General features: G+C 46.3%; 2 protein-coding genes across 2 annotated transcripts; one reads left to right on the top strand and one right to left on the bottom strand.

Annotated features, from left to right (window-relative positions):
* The first annotated feature begins 1,772 nt into the window (after window positions 1-1,772).
* On the top strand, window positions 1,773-6,734 carry LOC146295453 (solute carrier family 22 member 13). The gene is made up of 10 exons (XM_084696340.1): window positions 1,773-2,678; window positions 2,984-3,087; window positions 3,506-3,660; window positions 4,085-4,253; window positions 4,406-4,520; window positions 4,611-4,717; window positions 5,049-5,260; window positions 5,435-5,543; window positions 5,744-5,956; window positions 6,255-6,734. The coding sequence occupies exons 1-10, from the start codon at window positions 2,334-2,336 to the stop codon at window positions 6,352-6,354; spliced, it is 1,629 nt and encodes a 542-aa protein (XP_084552466.1). The 5' UTR covers window positions 1,773-2,333; the 3' UTR covers window positions 6,355-6,734.
* A 1,557-nt stretch (window positions 6,735-8,291) lies between these two features.
* LOC146295452 (digestive cysteine proteinase 1) lies at window positions 8,292-13,452 on the bottom strand. Its single transcript, XM_084696338.1, has 11 exons — window positions 13,269-13,452; window positions 12,875-12,934; window positions 12,520-12,612; window positions 11,964-12,136; window positions 11,587-11,854; window positions 11,264-11,459; window positions 10,951-11,144; window positions 10,731-10,822; window positions 9,211-9,372; window positions 8,869-9,058; window positions 8,292-8,745 (listed from the first exon to the last, which is right to left on the bottom strand). Exons 1-11 carry the CDS (start codon window positions 13,312-13,314, stop codon window positions 8,558-8,560), a joined length of 1,662 nt encoding a protein of 553 aa, XP_084552464.1. The 5' UTR covers window positions 13,315-13,452; the 3' UTR covers window positions 8,292-8,557.
* Window positions 13,453-14,519: the final 1,067 nt, after the last annotated feature.

Genomic DNA, 14,519 nt, shown 5'->3' with positions numbered 1-14,519 from the left:
AGGATCAAAAATGCTGATGACCGATTCCTCAAATCTTCTGACAACAAATCCCCATCGAGAGCAGACAGCGTCAGTTCAATTGGATGCGGTACATTACCGTTGATCACACGCTAAAATAAATATCCTGGCTGCGTTCATAAATAGAACTTTGATGACCAGTGGACCGTTTTTTTTCAAGACAAAAGTGCACCTAGATGACAAATCTCTACAGTCAAGGTCACGTTAGATTTATTCCAAAACTCGAATCTGACCCATTCCACGCTCCCTTCCCTACAGCCATCTCTCTCTCTTCCTCCCTTTCTCTGCCCCGCTATTACCGAAACACCGACCTAACCGTTCGTGACGTCACAACGCACAGCACTCTAGAGTAAGGTTCTGAGCTGTTCTCGCAAAATTGTTATATACAGAATTTTGTGAATAAAGATAAATTACGTTAAACTGACTTGACCATCTGCTGCGCATCTCTCTTTCACTTGTGTGTGCATGTGTGTGTGTGTGTGTGTGTGTGTGTGTTAGGAAGATAAGCAGAGAGAGAAAGAGAGAGAGAGAGAGAGAGAGAGAGAGAGAGAGAGAGAGAGAGAGAGAGAAAGACAGAGAGAGAGAGAGAGAGAGAGAGAGAGAGAGAGAGAAAGACAGAGAAAGAGAGAGAGAGAGAGAGAGAGAGAGAGAGAGAGAGAGAGAGAGAGAGAGAGAGAGAGAGAGAGAGAGAAAGACAGAGAGAGAGAGAGATAGAGAGAAAGACAGAGAGAGAGAGAGAGAGAGAGAGAGAGAAAGACAGAGACAGAGAGAGAGAGGGGGGGGGGGGCGCTGCGTGACATGGCATGGCTGTGGATGCCACCTGCCCACTTACCCTCCACTGACTGAATGAAGTGTGTGAGTTGGGGACACAAAGAAATCATTGTCTGGTCACACTTGGCTGCGTTTTAAACCAAAACGGTTCCATCCTTCCATCTGCCTGCGCCCACTTGAGTAACAAAATGCACTCTTCTATTGGTCCAACACCCTAAGCTGCATATGTACTTGGGTTCAGCTTCAGTCAATAGGCTGATGACAAGAATGTTTCCAGCAATGATTTAGTAACCGGGCCTCTCCTGTAGGGCTCCATCTGGGTAGGTCTAGTTCCACTTATCACCACAAGGTGTCAGCATAGTGCCACGAATAACAGCATCCCAACCATCACTGGAATGTTCGTACGTGTGTTAACTGGTCTTTATGAGAAGCCGTTTAAGAAATAATTCAGACTGTTTTTATACAACCAAGACAGAAACAATACAGCCCTGTCCTGAAACCACCCCCCATGTAATTACTAGTATGACTAACAAGAGTAAGTTTCATGCATGTGGCACTTTCCGAGTCAGAGTTAGCCAGTGGTGCATTTATTGTTAAGACACAATAATGTATGTGTGAACGTTTCATATGTGAATAATGTATGTTTTTGTTTTGTTTGTGTAAGGATAGTTTGAATGATTTCCTAAACGGCCTCTCATAGGTCCGTATAGAGCACCACTTACAAATGATGCCAATTTAATATCTTCCTTCTTATATCCAGAGTAGAGCCTGTTTCAACAAAAGACACGAACCTACAGACAGTGTCAAATATCTGCTGTTACAAAAAAATCATATTATAATGGCAGACCCTGGGAAACAATCTAATGCACTCAATTTGCGCGCGACCGAACCTGCTCATCCTTCTTCGTGCGCTACGATTGGTCGTCTTGCGCGCGATCTCCCGTGATTCTTATGTTTTGTAACATGGCAGCATGTGAAACAAGTCATCCCAAAACAGTGTTATATTTTTTGGGGTAATATTTGTAGACTCATTTGTTTTCTATTTTATCTACGCAATTATAGTTGTGCTATTATATACTTGCTAATCTGATACTTTTCGAGCGCATGTTTGGCGACATGAAATTACATTAAAAGGCAATTACCGCGTGCGCACGAATGTTTTTCTTTGTGGGTGAATGAAGAACGCGTTAGAACAACCAAATGTGTAGAAGTTAGGGGTTTTACTAGGGTTTTCAAAGTGTGAACATGGACAACTAAAGAGGAGGTAGAAAAGGTTTGCGTCTTCTCGTGTTCCATGTGGAAACCTCATAGAGGATGATGGGATCTGCCCATTATCTGGCACATCGCGGATTATTTTTGACAGTGTTCTTTTGCAATTTCCGCTCGTCCTCACCAACACCTATAGGTTTTTGGTGTCTACATACAAGCCTGCATATGAACTACTGGCATCCTTATCGTTGACGTTCTATTTGTTTATTGGGAGTCTGTTCGCTTTTCCATGACTGCAGTCTATTCTAAAGAGCTATTATTAGCCTAAATATAACATGAATTTTGATCAGATTCTTTCGGTGGTGGGAGGTTTTGGAAAGTACCAAAAAATTCTCTATGTGTGGATATGCCTGCCTCAGATCCTGCTTGCGTTTCACATGATGGTGAGCATCTTTACTGGGGCTACACCGCCCCACAGATGTCGGGGGAGCTCGGATTCAGTTCCAGGCAATCTTTCATCCGTAGCCGTCAACTTCGACCTGAACCTCAGCATCCCGGATCCGCTCGCAGAATCATCCTGCTTTGCCATGGGCAATCTTCGGAACCGGACTGCGCCTGCCCCATGCAAGCATGGATGGGTGTACAACAAAGATGTTTTCGAGAGTACAACAGTCACGGAGGTAAAGGAAATCAATGAACTGTTATGAAACTGTTCTGGAGAAAGTCTTTAAAGATGTTGTACACGTCCGTGATTGTCTACTGTGTAGTGTCTGAGGATTCAAATCAGAATGTAGGGCTAGTGGTGGTGTACACGTTTAGTTTTATTACACCCAAAAGAATAACGTGCAACACTTAATGGACAGCTTTTTAGAGGACCTGCCCACTGGAACCTGCAGGAATGTTTTATTCTCCTTGTTCCAGAACTCAAATTGACACACACACACAGTGTCACTCACCACAATGTTCCTGTGTGCGTTCTCCATAGTGGGACTTGGTGTGTGACCAGGCAGGCTTGAACAGTCTGGGCTCCTCTATCTACATGTTTGGCCTGCTGGTGGGGGCTGTGCTGTTTGGAGCCATGGCTGACAGGTTTGTGGGCCAGGAATACCCCACGTCACCACCTCCCTCCCACTCTCTCCCTTCTCTGACCTTTCACCTTGGACATCTGACTGGGATCACAGACACAGTGTCACATGTCATATCTATCTCATGTCTCTGTCTTTCTCTGTCTCATTCTCTCTAAATCTTTTCATTTATACAGTGCCTATCTTTCTCTCTGTCTCTCTCTTTTTGTCCATCTCTCACTACCCCATCCTGTCCCCGTGTCTGTCTCCTTCACTCCATCCCTCCTCTCGTTGTTCATTCCTGTTGTTTTGATGTTCTTCATTCCTGGACTTGCTTTCTGGTTGCCCTCCAACACATACACTCCCTATTATCTGTCTCTGTCTCTCTCTGTCTCTCTCTCTGTCTCTCTCTCTCTGTCTCTCTCTCTGTCTCTCTCTCTCAGGTACGGTCGGCGTTTCTCCCTGCTCCTGTCCCTGGCCCTACAGACGGTGTTCGGCGTGGCCGTTGCCTTCGCTCCCAACTTCCCCGTCTACGCGGTGCTGCGCTTCATGGTGGGCACCACCATATCAGGAGTTATTATCAACGCCTTCGTCCTGGGTACACGCACCGGTCACGTCAACACACCGAAAACATACGTACGCATGTCCATGCACTATCCATGCACTATCCATGCACGCCACTCATATCCATGCACGCCTCTAATACACACAAACTGAGTGTAATGTTCATGTTGTAATGAGATGTCGCTCGTTCCAACCATTTGCGATCTCTAAATCAAATCTGTCACATGCCTTGTCCAATTCCCAGAAATCCCCTGGCTAAGGCCTCCCTCAGTCCCTCAGTCCCTCCCTCACTCCCTCTCTCCCTCACTCCCCCTCTCCCTCACTCCCTCTCTCCTCACTCCGAACTCCAAGCAGCTTCATTCCTTGCTCGCCCCCCTGCCCATCCCTTTCCTTGTCCCCTGACTGTACCTCTCCCCCTCTCCCTGACCCCCCACCACCCCCTCCCCTTCTCTTCACAGGTACCGAATGGACCTGCACTAAGAGACGCATGCTGGCTGGTATAATCACTGACTATGCCTTTGGGTTTGGTTATATGCTAGTGGCTGGTATAGCTTTCTTCATTCGCGACTGGAGAAAGCTACAGCTGGCAATATCAGCACCTGGCTTTCTGCTGATCTTCTATATATGGTGAGGAGGACACACACACATCAACCAGCACACACACACAGCGTGTCTAAACCAAACTTGGTCACACCTACATCGAACATGCTAACCCTTCTTCAACCGTTTACGCCTATCTCCCTTATCTCTTTCTAACTGACTGTTTCTCTCCCTCCCAGGGTACTACCTAACTCGGCGAGGTGGTTGTTAGCCAATGACAGACAAGAGGAGGCCATTGCTCTCCTGCGCAAGGCAGCCTTAGTTAACGGACGAGTGTTCCCTCCTACAGTACAGGTACCAACACATGCACACTCACTTGCCCACACACAATACACTCTCTTTCAGTGTCCATCTGATGCAGGTGTGTGTGTGTGTGTGTGTCAGGTGGAAAGGTGTCAGATGGCAGCTGGAGGGAGACAGAGTGTTTCTGCAGCAGATCTTGTGCGAACACCCCAGATGAGGAAGAGAGCCCTCATCTTGTTCTATGTCTGGTAATGTGTGTTTATGTGGGGGAGTCAGGTGGCTGAGCGGTTAGGGAGTCGGGCTAGTAATCTAAAGGTTGCCAGTTCAATTCCCGGCCATGTCAAATGACGTTGTGTCCTTGGGAAAGGCACTTCACCCTACTTGCCTCGGGGGATTTTCCCTGTACTTACTGTAAGTCGCTCTGGATAAGAGCATCTGCTAAATGACTAAATGTAAAATGTGTTTTTCTCAGTATACTGCTATATGACCACAAGGATGTTTCTTTTTGCTCATATCTTTGAGTGTGTGCATGTGTGTGACTCCCTCTCACCTCTCTCTCCTCTTCTTTCCTTTTTGCAGGTTTGTGAATGTGTTGGTGTACTACGGACTGTCTCTGGGCGTGTCAAGATTAGGGACGGACCTCTATCTCACCCAGTTGGTGTTTGGAGTGATCGAAATTCCAGCCCGGTCATTGGTCCTCCTCTTCCTACCCTTTAGCCGCCGCCTTACCCAGAGTGCATTTCTGGCCCTGGGCGGAGTGGCTTGTTTACTAACACTCCTGGTTCCAGAAGGTACTCTTTGTGTGTGTTCAATCTGTTTTCCTTCAGGATCAATATATTGAGTTGGATTAAAATGTGTGTGTCTCTGTGCCCGGAGGACATTTTTAAACGTCCGATCAAAATTCCTTCTCCACATCCGCCTCTGCGCTATCCATCCCTCCTTCCTCCTCTCCCTCCCCTCCTCAGAGCATCCTAACCTGAGGACTGCCCTGGCGATGGTGGGAAAGTTTGGGATCACAGCCTCTTTCGCCGTCATCTATGTTTACTCTGCCGAGCTGTTCCCCACGGTGCTCAGGTAGGTGAACCTGGAAACACTGCCATCTTTCAGAATGATGATTTCATCCTTAAGAATAAGAATACTAATATATTAGACTTGCAGATGCTGTACAGAGTCTACACACTGGGTAAAATGACATTTCATTACATCATCTTCCATGAGAACTGTAAAAATCGATGTGTGTGTGTGTGTGTGTATTTTTGTTTGTCGACCCACAGGCAAACAGGGATAGGCGTGTCCAGTATGTTTGCCAGGATGGGTGGTGTGTTAGCCCCGATTATCAACATGCTGCACACACGGAGCCCCTCTACCCCCATGCTCATCTTTGGTACCGCCCCGCTCCTGGGCGCTGTCCTAGCCTTGGCACTGCCCGAGACCGCCAACAGACCCCTGCCCGACACGGTGGAGGACGCTGAGACCTGGGACACCAGGTACTGTCTACCAGATCTGGATCTGGTCCTGGGTCAAAACAATATTTAAAAATCCTTTCTGATGCATTTTTTGAGCCTGAGGGTACCAATGTGTCAGACAAGACCAATTAAGCACGGACAACTCATTGATTCTTAGGGGAAATTGGCAGTCCTCAGACTAGCGCTAAGGTTTTGGTTCGAGACAAGGCCCCCATTCAGTCTCCAGCCCTGTCTGACTTTACCAGAGACCAACAGTGTTTGCACAGTGGATGTTTTTAGCAGTTACAGCCCACAGTATGTTTGTTTGTGTCTTTACCAGAACTCCCCCTAAGGAGAGCCCAGGAGATTGTGGGGATCTGGGCCAATCGGCAAGCAGCACTGAGGGGCAGGAACTGGAGCACCTAGCAACAAACTCCTGATCATTAAACCCTGTTACCCGTGTCCACACACTCTACTCCATTCCTTATATGTGCTATGCAACAACAAACAATACGAAGGTCTTAATATGCACAATGCAATGCAAGCTGAAGAACAACAAACACAATGTTTAAATCTCTGTCCCAGACACCCACTCACGTCCATAAATACACAAAGTTTGTCCGTCTGTGTTTTCTCACACAGAAAAACACACTTATTTGAAATGGCTGAAAAATATGACTTTATTTCTGCCTTTCATCTCTTATTCTAGTGTTGTAAATATCTTAAACACAGGCACTTCACACACACTCAGCCAACTTGGACAACTGCCAGCAAAGTACCATTGAGGTGTTGATTGAAGGACTAGCTGCTGAGAAAGCATCCGAATGGTTGAGTGAATGAATGTGATCCTATTGGTTTGGAGAACATCACACCAAGCACCTTTTGAGCATCACAAAGGACGAGTGGACATTATTTCTCGTTACAAAAACATTGATGTTCCTAACTTGAGATGTTGTGTTTCATTCACAGTCGGACGTTTTCAAGTCCCTGGATACACCCGAATGGTGTGAACATACAGCATTTATAAAAAGAATCAATAACTGTGATGACATAATCTTGTGTTACAGTCCTGGACCTGTAGGGTCTGATAACAATGTATCAGTGTTTATATTTGTTATGAGGGGCCGTCTTTAGGACATAACTATTGAGACACTCTCACACTCACTACTGAGACCGTCTCACACATACTAATGAAACACTCTTACATTCACTATTGAAATCCTCTCACGCTCACTACTGAAACACTCACACATACATACATACTCTGTAAACCTATGCACGCTCATATATAAAACATGATACATACTTGTCTGAAACACTTACTCATACATATGAGAAACACACACGCATACATGTATACCTCTGTGTCATATACACATACATATGAAATGTTTACATGCATGCAAGTGAAACATTTATACGTATCTATCTGAAACACTTATGCATGTATGTATGTGTGAGTGTTTGAGTAGTGAGCGTGAGAACGTTTCAATAGTGAATGTAAGAGTGTTTCATTAGTATGTGTGACAGTGTCTCAGTAGTGAGTGTGAGAGTGTCTCAGTAGTGAGTGTGAGAGTGTCTCAGTAGTGAGTGTGAGAGTGTCTCAGTAGTGAGTGTGAGAGTGTCTCAGTAGTGAGTGTGAGAGTGTCTCAGTAGTGAGTGTGAGAGTGTCTCAGTAGTGAGTGTGAGAGTGTCTCAGTAGTTATGTCCTTGACAGCCCCTCATCATATTTGGTATATCTATGCAGTAGATATGTCTGACAAAACAGCTGCCTGTTTTTAATATTTTCTTCTTTTTTTTTTTTGCTCTTACAAGTTAACTTTTGAAGAGACTGCATGTACTATTTTATACTATTCTACTGTGTCTGACTGTCCTGTGATGTAGCGCTAACGTAGCATTAGAGTGGCCTGTACTTTACATAGCCCGACTGTTGCATTACTTGCCAGGTTTTTGTAAGTAAGTTCTGACGTGGACAGGCATGGCATGGGTTAGGTTTATAGTGAAAATCAAAGACTCAGGGTTTATCAGAGCTTGGCTCACTTTTTAAACCCATTTACCTCTCCTGGTTTGAAATGACTGACAAGATGCATGAAACTCACCACCACTTTCCTCACCCAATGATTTTATACAAATGTAAGGCTTTTTGGGGTTGTTGGGGAGTGTCCTGCACAGCTTTGGACAGGCTTGTTGGACTTAGTAAATTAGCATTCAGTTTGTAACAGGTTGATTACTTGTGTTGATGAGTTTGTTATAAACATTTGATAATGTGATACTGAAGCATATTTGTACGAACTGAAATGTTATTCTTACTAGTGTGGTTGTAAAACATTTTAGCACTGTATTATGAAGTGTTTTTAAAGCGACGCAAAGCTTAAAATATATTAAAAAAAACATTTTATTGAAATTATTCACAGGCAAACATGTGCACATCACAACAACTCAAGCAGGTGTTTACATCACAGGGAAATGAAGGCACTGTGCAACCAGCAATAAACATTCAAAAACGAAAACCCGATACACCCGTTTGACTGAATACGCCATTCAAACCACATTGATGGCCAACCTCATGCTCACATTATTTGAACCCTCACCACTCACTCTACATGCTCTGCGTGTGTGTGTGTGTGTGTGGGGGGGGGGGTTCTAGGCCAGGGTGACAAAGGTAGCGTCGGTAGACACTCCACAGTTGTTGTCCTTCATGGACATGAGGATGTAGCCGTCGTTGCCCCAGTAGGTGGACCAGGAGTTCTTCACCAGCCAGTAGGCCTCCCCCTGCAGGACGCCATAGCCCACCGCCAGCACGGCGTGGTCCAGGTCCTCCGTCTTGTTACCTAGGACACAGGGACAAAACAGATTTGAATGTGTGTGTGTGTGTGTGTATGACAGAGACACAGAGCTGGCTGACTGAACCTAAATTGTGTAAAAAAAAAAAAAAAGTGCTGTGTGTGTTTTACCGCAGGCAGGCTCGTAGTAGACGCCGTGGCTGTAGAAGACGAAGGAACGGTGCGAGGCGTCGATGCTGACGGCCACCGGCCCGTGCTTGAAGAGAGCCAGCTTGAGCGCCTCGCCGTCTCCAGAGGTCACGTTAGTGTAGCTCTGGATCCTGGCCGTGAGCTGGGACGCATTATAGTGGCAAAAACCATTCTGTCAAAAAAAGGACACACACACACGTCAAATTAAAAAACTCTTCTTACAAAGTCTTACCATTCCCAAGTTACTGCTATACATCAACGTTAACCAGTCATAGACGGTAGAGTTGTGACGTGTGCGAGCGCGTCTGAATGCGTGACCCTCACCATGCCCATGTAGGCCCCGTAGGTCTCGGTCAGGGCGACGCCCCCGTGCTTCATGATCCACTCGTACCCCCTCCACTCCTCCCCTCCGTCACAACCGTTGTTTCCGAACCCCCAGGAGCAGTCCACCAGCATCTGCTGGGACAGCACCTGCAGAGAGCCGGTCTGGAAGAGAGGGAAAGAGGGGGGGCAGTATCCCCAGGAGCTTTCTAGCCTGAACTGAATCATTACTGAAGTAAAGCCAGCACAACACTTAAAGACTATCACTGGAGACAAAGAGAGAGGTTATATAGCGGATTGAGCCTTTTGTTGTCAGATCAAGAGATTGCAGGTTCAAATACCAGTGCTGTACAGTGCTGTAAAGCATTCTGCAGCTAAATGAATAGATTAGAATAAATAAAAAAAACGATAAGAGAGGGGAAACAACGACACAAACAACTCCAGCACTAATGAGAGAGGATGAGGCGACTCCTCTCTAATCACATTCGGCACACCAGCTGTGTCTGTGTTGCTAGGTGGTTGCTGGGAGCCCCCCGCGTGGGGGCAGACAGGATTGGCCCCTGGGGAGTGGCTCTGTTTATGAACCTGCCCAATCGGTACTCAGGGGCACCCGAGGGGCACTTCCTGCCGAGGAGACAGCGGTACTTCCTGAGTTTTGGCACGACAACAGAGAGAGACCGCTGTGAGTGCAGTTACACTCAATCCCGACCTCCACTGACCGCCACCCCCACCTCACACTCACCCCCTTCCACTCCAGCATTTTTGCACCACAGGACTTTCATCAACAGGCCGCAACACATTCTCAATCTTTTCTTCAGTCCGAGTTGTTCATTCTCAAAATGGTGCTTAAAACAGACATACATTGTATTCTTGGACAAATTAATCTCTTAAACCCTTTGAACCCCCTCACTCTCCCCCTTCCTCTTTTCTCCCCATTCATTCAATGCATTAGCACTTCATGAGAGTAAATGTGTGTGTGTGTGTGTGTGTGTATAAGAGAATTCAGGCAATTCTCAGTGGGTAGATAAATCCCAACAATAAACCTGTCTTGCACTTGCACCAGGTTGCTAAGCAATCACGGGGTGGAATGTCTTTGACCTGAGGGATGAGAGGAATGGGGACTGACGGCTCAAACTCCCTTCACACTGATGTCAAAGTCGATTTGAAAGTGACACCATGCATCAGGACTGACTTTGTTCTGTATCTTTTGCAGTTTGAGTCAAGCTAAATGGCTGTTTACTTGATCTCCTTGAGGTTCAGTGTTCAATGTTGAGGCTGGCAGAGTCAGCAACATGTCTGCTCAAGTCATTCTGTACAAAAACACACAGAGCTCTGCAGAATTTCCCCATATATACACACACACACACACATATATATATTCTTAAATGTGACTGATGGTTTGCAATCCTCCAATATATTGAAATGCAACCACAAATTGACTGCCAAATTCCATTTGATGACATTTTTCAAACCCTGCGTTCAATGTTGTCATACACCAGCATGTGTGCCTCTGCAGTCGTCACCTTAAGGAAGAGAGCGCCCTCTACTGCTCCAGTGGTGGCAAAGCTCCAGCAGGACCCACAGATGGCCTGGTCCTTCACTGGGGTCACAGCACCTAAAAACACTCACACGTTAAAATGGGGTTACACACACACACACACACACACACACACACACACACACACACACACACACACACACACACACACACACACACACACACACACACACACACACACACACCGTAGAGCCTCCAGTCGAGCGAGTCGGGGACCTGCACTCCCGCGTAGAGCTGAGAGAGGAAAGGAAGGCCTTTGTTGGGGGTCTTGCCTCGCTTGCTGCCCCTCATAGCAGCCAGCTCTGTCTCAGAGCGGTCAGACAGGGGGTTGAGGGCCAGAGAGAAGGACAGCCCAGCTCTGTTCATGGAGTGCACATACCTAGGAGACAGGAGAGGAGGACGACATATAGGAGGGGATCCTTCTCGAAAGTGTAACCACCCCCCACCCCAAAAAATTATTATATATATACACGTCCTTGACCCCATATCCCTTCTCACCGAACATTGTGGACAAAAGCATGCTCCCTCTTCTCGTGCTCCCGCTCGTCGTGATAGAAACGCCCAAACTTCTCCTTGAAGTGTCCAAACAGGCGCTGGGTATGACCTGGCGGGGAGGTGTGTATCAGGTCCCTCATGGGATTGGCCAGCAAGTGGTGTTCCACGCCGGGACCAGGAAATGATCCACAGGTCATGCCTGGAGAACGAGGGAGGAAGGGAAGGGGGAGTGAAGGTATACTGTGTCACATGAGAAAAAGAGCGTGTAGGCAGATTCTTGTTGAGACAAAAGTAGTGTGTGTGTGTGTGTGTGTACTGATACCCACCTTCAGGAAGTGAAAACACCTTAGGGTCCACGTGTGGGCTGTACTCCTTGTAGTCCACCAGGTATTTGTCGTAGTGAGAGCCCAGTAGGGTGTTGTAGCCCATCATCTCGTAGTGCACAGGGGTGACTGGCTCCGCCTTCCCCCCGGTCCCAGCCCCGCCTTCGGAGCGCGTCACCCACAGCGTGTACGTGTTCTTTTTGGAACCCACCATGGTCACATTCTGCCACACCTCGCACAGAGAACCGCCAAAGTACTCCATTCTGAGGAACTGTACACATGTGGTGGATTGAAGACGTTGAGTTCATGTCGAGGATGGCGATAGGCACGCAAACTTGAAGCAGTGAGAGTACGTCCTTTCCCACCCCCACCCCTCCTACCTGGAAGCCCTGGAGGTCTGGCAGCGCCCCCTGGGGTGTGACACGGTCATCCTTGGTTCCGTTGAGCAGGAAGCACTTCATGACATTTAGCTCCTCCTCCGTGGTCTCAGGAGTGATCTTATAGGACGAGCCCCAAGGCATCACAGCCCCCATCTGGTAGGTTGACACCTGGCCTGTGTTGTCACACACACACACACACACAGGTAAGTAAGTAAATCCTGTTAATGCAACCTTTGCTGATTTAGCCAGTCCTACATTTCTTTGGCTTTAAACCACATCACATGACAGAGCAGACTTTGCTGACTAATCGTTCTGCTGAAACATTTAGATAACTGCAACCTCACTGGAAAACCTCAAGATAGTCTTACATTACACTTTGTAACACAATTCAAAAAGAATCAGCTCCAGCTCTTAGTTTGGTTTCACTTCTACACTGAAGTCCCTCAGGTCAGACACAGTTTGTTCTCAGTTTCACATTGGAAATAAAAAGTCCCCACTGTCTACTACATATGATTGTTTGATAAAAGGTCAAAGGTCAAGAGTTAGTGTACGTTACCATGGTAGTAGTCGATGCGGCTCGTTTTCCCTGGCAGGTCAAACCAGGCCTCAATAGGCTCCTTGATCTCAGCATATGGAAGAGAGATGATTCCTGCATGCCATACACACATACTACGGGTTCACGTCTGTTTCCACCACTGAAATACGGTTAGAAGTATGCACTTCTACTCCAAGATCTTCTGCTGTACTTTCTAATCTTCTGCTGTACTTTCTATCTGTATGTCGCTTCTTTGAAAGTGTCTTCTAAATGATCAAAATGTAGCATGTACACACACAGAGGCCACAACACACAACCCTTCGAGTTTAGCAGATGGATCTGTGGTTTGTGATTCCAAATGTCTAAGTCCACTCACCTTTGACATGGTATGTGTTGCCGAAGTCTGGCACAGATGGCAGAGCTTTTGCTTCCGTTTCTAAACCGAGGACAGAAAATATAAATATCAAAGGACGTAGTTGCAGTCTGAAACATCACAGCCCTGCTCAAACTGAGTTGAGACCAGGTAATGTTCTCATGTTCAGTCCCTCGGTTCGTGCCAGAACCCGATTGCCCAACTATTCGTATGGTGCTTATTTTTACAACCAGTCACATGCTTTTAGTTGTGATATAAATAATAGTGCGCTTCAATAACAGTAACACATTAGAGTTTAGGCGTTAAATACACAAGTATATGGCTGAGTGTTCTGATCGTTAGCTAGTCAACCAATTCGAAAACAACCTGAGTCACAAAATTAGGCTAAGTTTCTTACCAACAACAGTCCACAAAAACACAGCCACAATCTGCCAACACCACATCTTAACTGGTATGAGATACTTCGCTATAATGGTAGCAAGCGGTCAGATATTGAAATAAACCCTAGTCAATCATGAATCAAACCAATCTGTTAAGGTTTACACAATGTAGCTAGTCTACCTAGCTATTAAATGCTCGCGTTCAGTTTTGACAACAGATTTGACCAATCATGGGGAAGATTGAAAAGATCTGCTCCAATCAGAAATACGACTTTTTTGCAGGGGGTGTAAAGGTCCTCCAGATCATGTGTTTTGTGTCATATGATTTTGTTTAGGAAACGTCAACGTTTTTTTTTTTACAAATCTAGGACCAGGTTTGAGCAGTTACAAAAATCTTTTTTTTTACCGTGGTCTGTGAAAGCATGTATGACGGAGGACTCACCACTAGGTTGCAGTATATCCAACAGAATGCTGGACGGATTCTTTCCTTGCTATTTAGGCCCCACTAACGCACACGCACTCATCATTACCACAATATGAATCAATACTTATATAAATCGAAAAAAATATGTAAAGGGGAATGTACATATTCAGAAAGACGTTGAATAATATAAACAGTTATTTTTCTTTGTCTTCATTTTGATGTGTGTGTGTGTGTGGGGGGGGGGGGGGTGTCTGCGTGTGAGTGCTGAGTATGGGGAGCTCTGCCTTGTTAGGCTTTGACTCATTCTGTCAGACAGAATTCTCAGGGCACTAACTCAAGTCATGAGAGGACAAGATAACAGCTGAGTAGCAAAGAAACACGGCCACCAGTGTCCTGGAGAAAAACACAAAAACAGCCCCAGCAGCTGAGAAAGAGCAAATGTGAACCGCTCCCTTGCTGTCCCCCTTAAACTGTTTAACTGTGTGAGTCTCTGTGTGTGTATGTGTGTGTGAGAGAAAGACAGAAAGACACTTAACCATTCTTTTCAGGTAATATTTTGCTGCCACAGTGTGTATAAACGGTGACCCCACTGTGGCTGAGTGGTCGACCTGGCATCTTACATTGTACTGTGCTCATCCTTGGGTGCCACGTTTAAGTGTATGTCGGTGTGTGTGTTTACCTATTTTGGGCATGTCATGGTGCGTCAGACCCTCTGCACTTGACAGATCCACAGTCTGAGGTAGTGAAAGGGATCACTGTGTGCCTGTGTCCCAGCGCCTTAGGTGCCCCGCCACATTCTTCCCATGTTAGCTATAAATACACATAAACACCCCCCCCCCCTCCC

Source organism: Hypomesus nipponensis, chromosome 4 (genome assembly GCF_054491055.1).
Source record: "Hypomesus nipponensis isolate SF chromosome 4, ASM5449105v1, whole genome shotgun sequence".
Classification (NCBI taxonomy): Eukaryota; Metazoa; Chordata; class Actinopteri; order Osmeriformes; family Osmeridae; genus Hypomesus; species Hypomesus nipponensis.
Note: the sequence above shows the minus strand (reverse complement) of the source record. Positions and strands in the feature narration are given on the sequence as shown.

Bases quoted from the DNA above. Each gene is read 5' to 3' on its own strand.
- LOC146295453 (XM_084696340.1), top strand. From the start codon at position 2,334: ATGAATTTTGATCAGATTCTTTCGGTGGTGGGAGGTTTTGGAAAGTAC. The intron at 3,088-3,505 runs GTTTGTGGGCCA...TCTCTCTCTCAG, and splicing joins TTTGGAGCCATGGCTGACAG to GTACGGTCGGCGTTTCTCCC. The intron at 5,261-5,434 runs GTACTCTTTGTG...TCCCCTCCTCAG, and splicing joins AACACTCCTGGTTCCAGAAG to AGCATCCTAACCTGAGGACT.
- LOC146295452 (XM_084696338.1), bottom strand. From the start codon at position 13,314: ATGTGGTGTTGGCAGATTGTGGCTGTGTTTTTGTGGACTGTTGTTG. The intron at 11,855-11,963 runs GTAGGAGGGGTG...ACATGTGTACAG, and splicing joins CAGACCTCCAGGGCTTCCAG to TTCCTCAGAATGGAGTACTT. The intron at 8,746-8,868 runs GTAAAACACACA...CCTGTGTCCTAG, and splicing joins CTACTACGAGCCTGCCTGCG to GTAACAAGACGGAGGACCTG.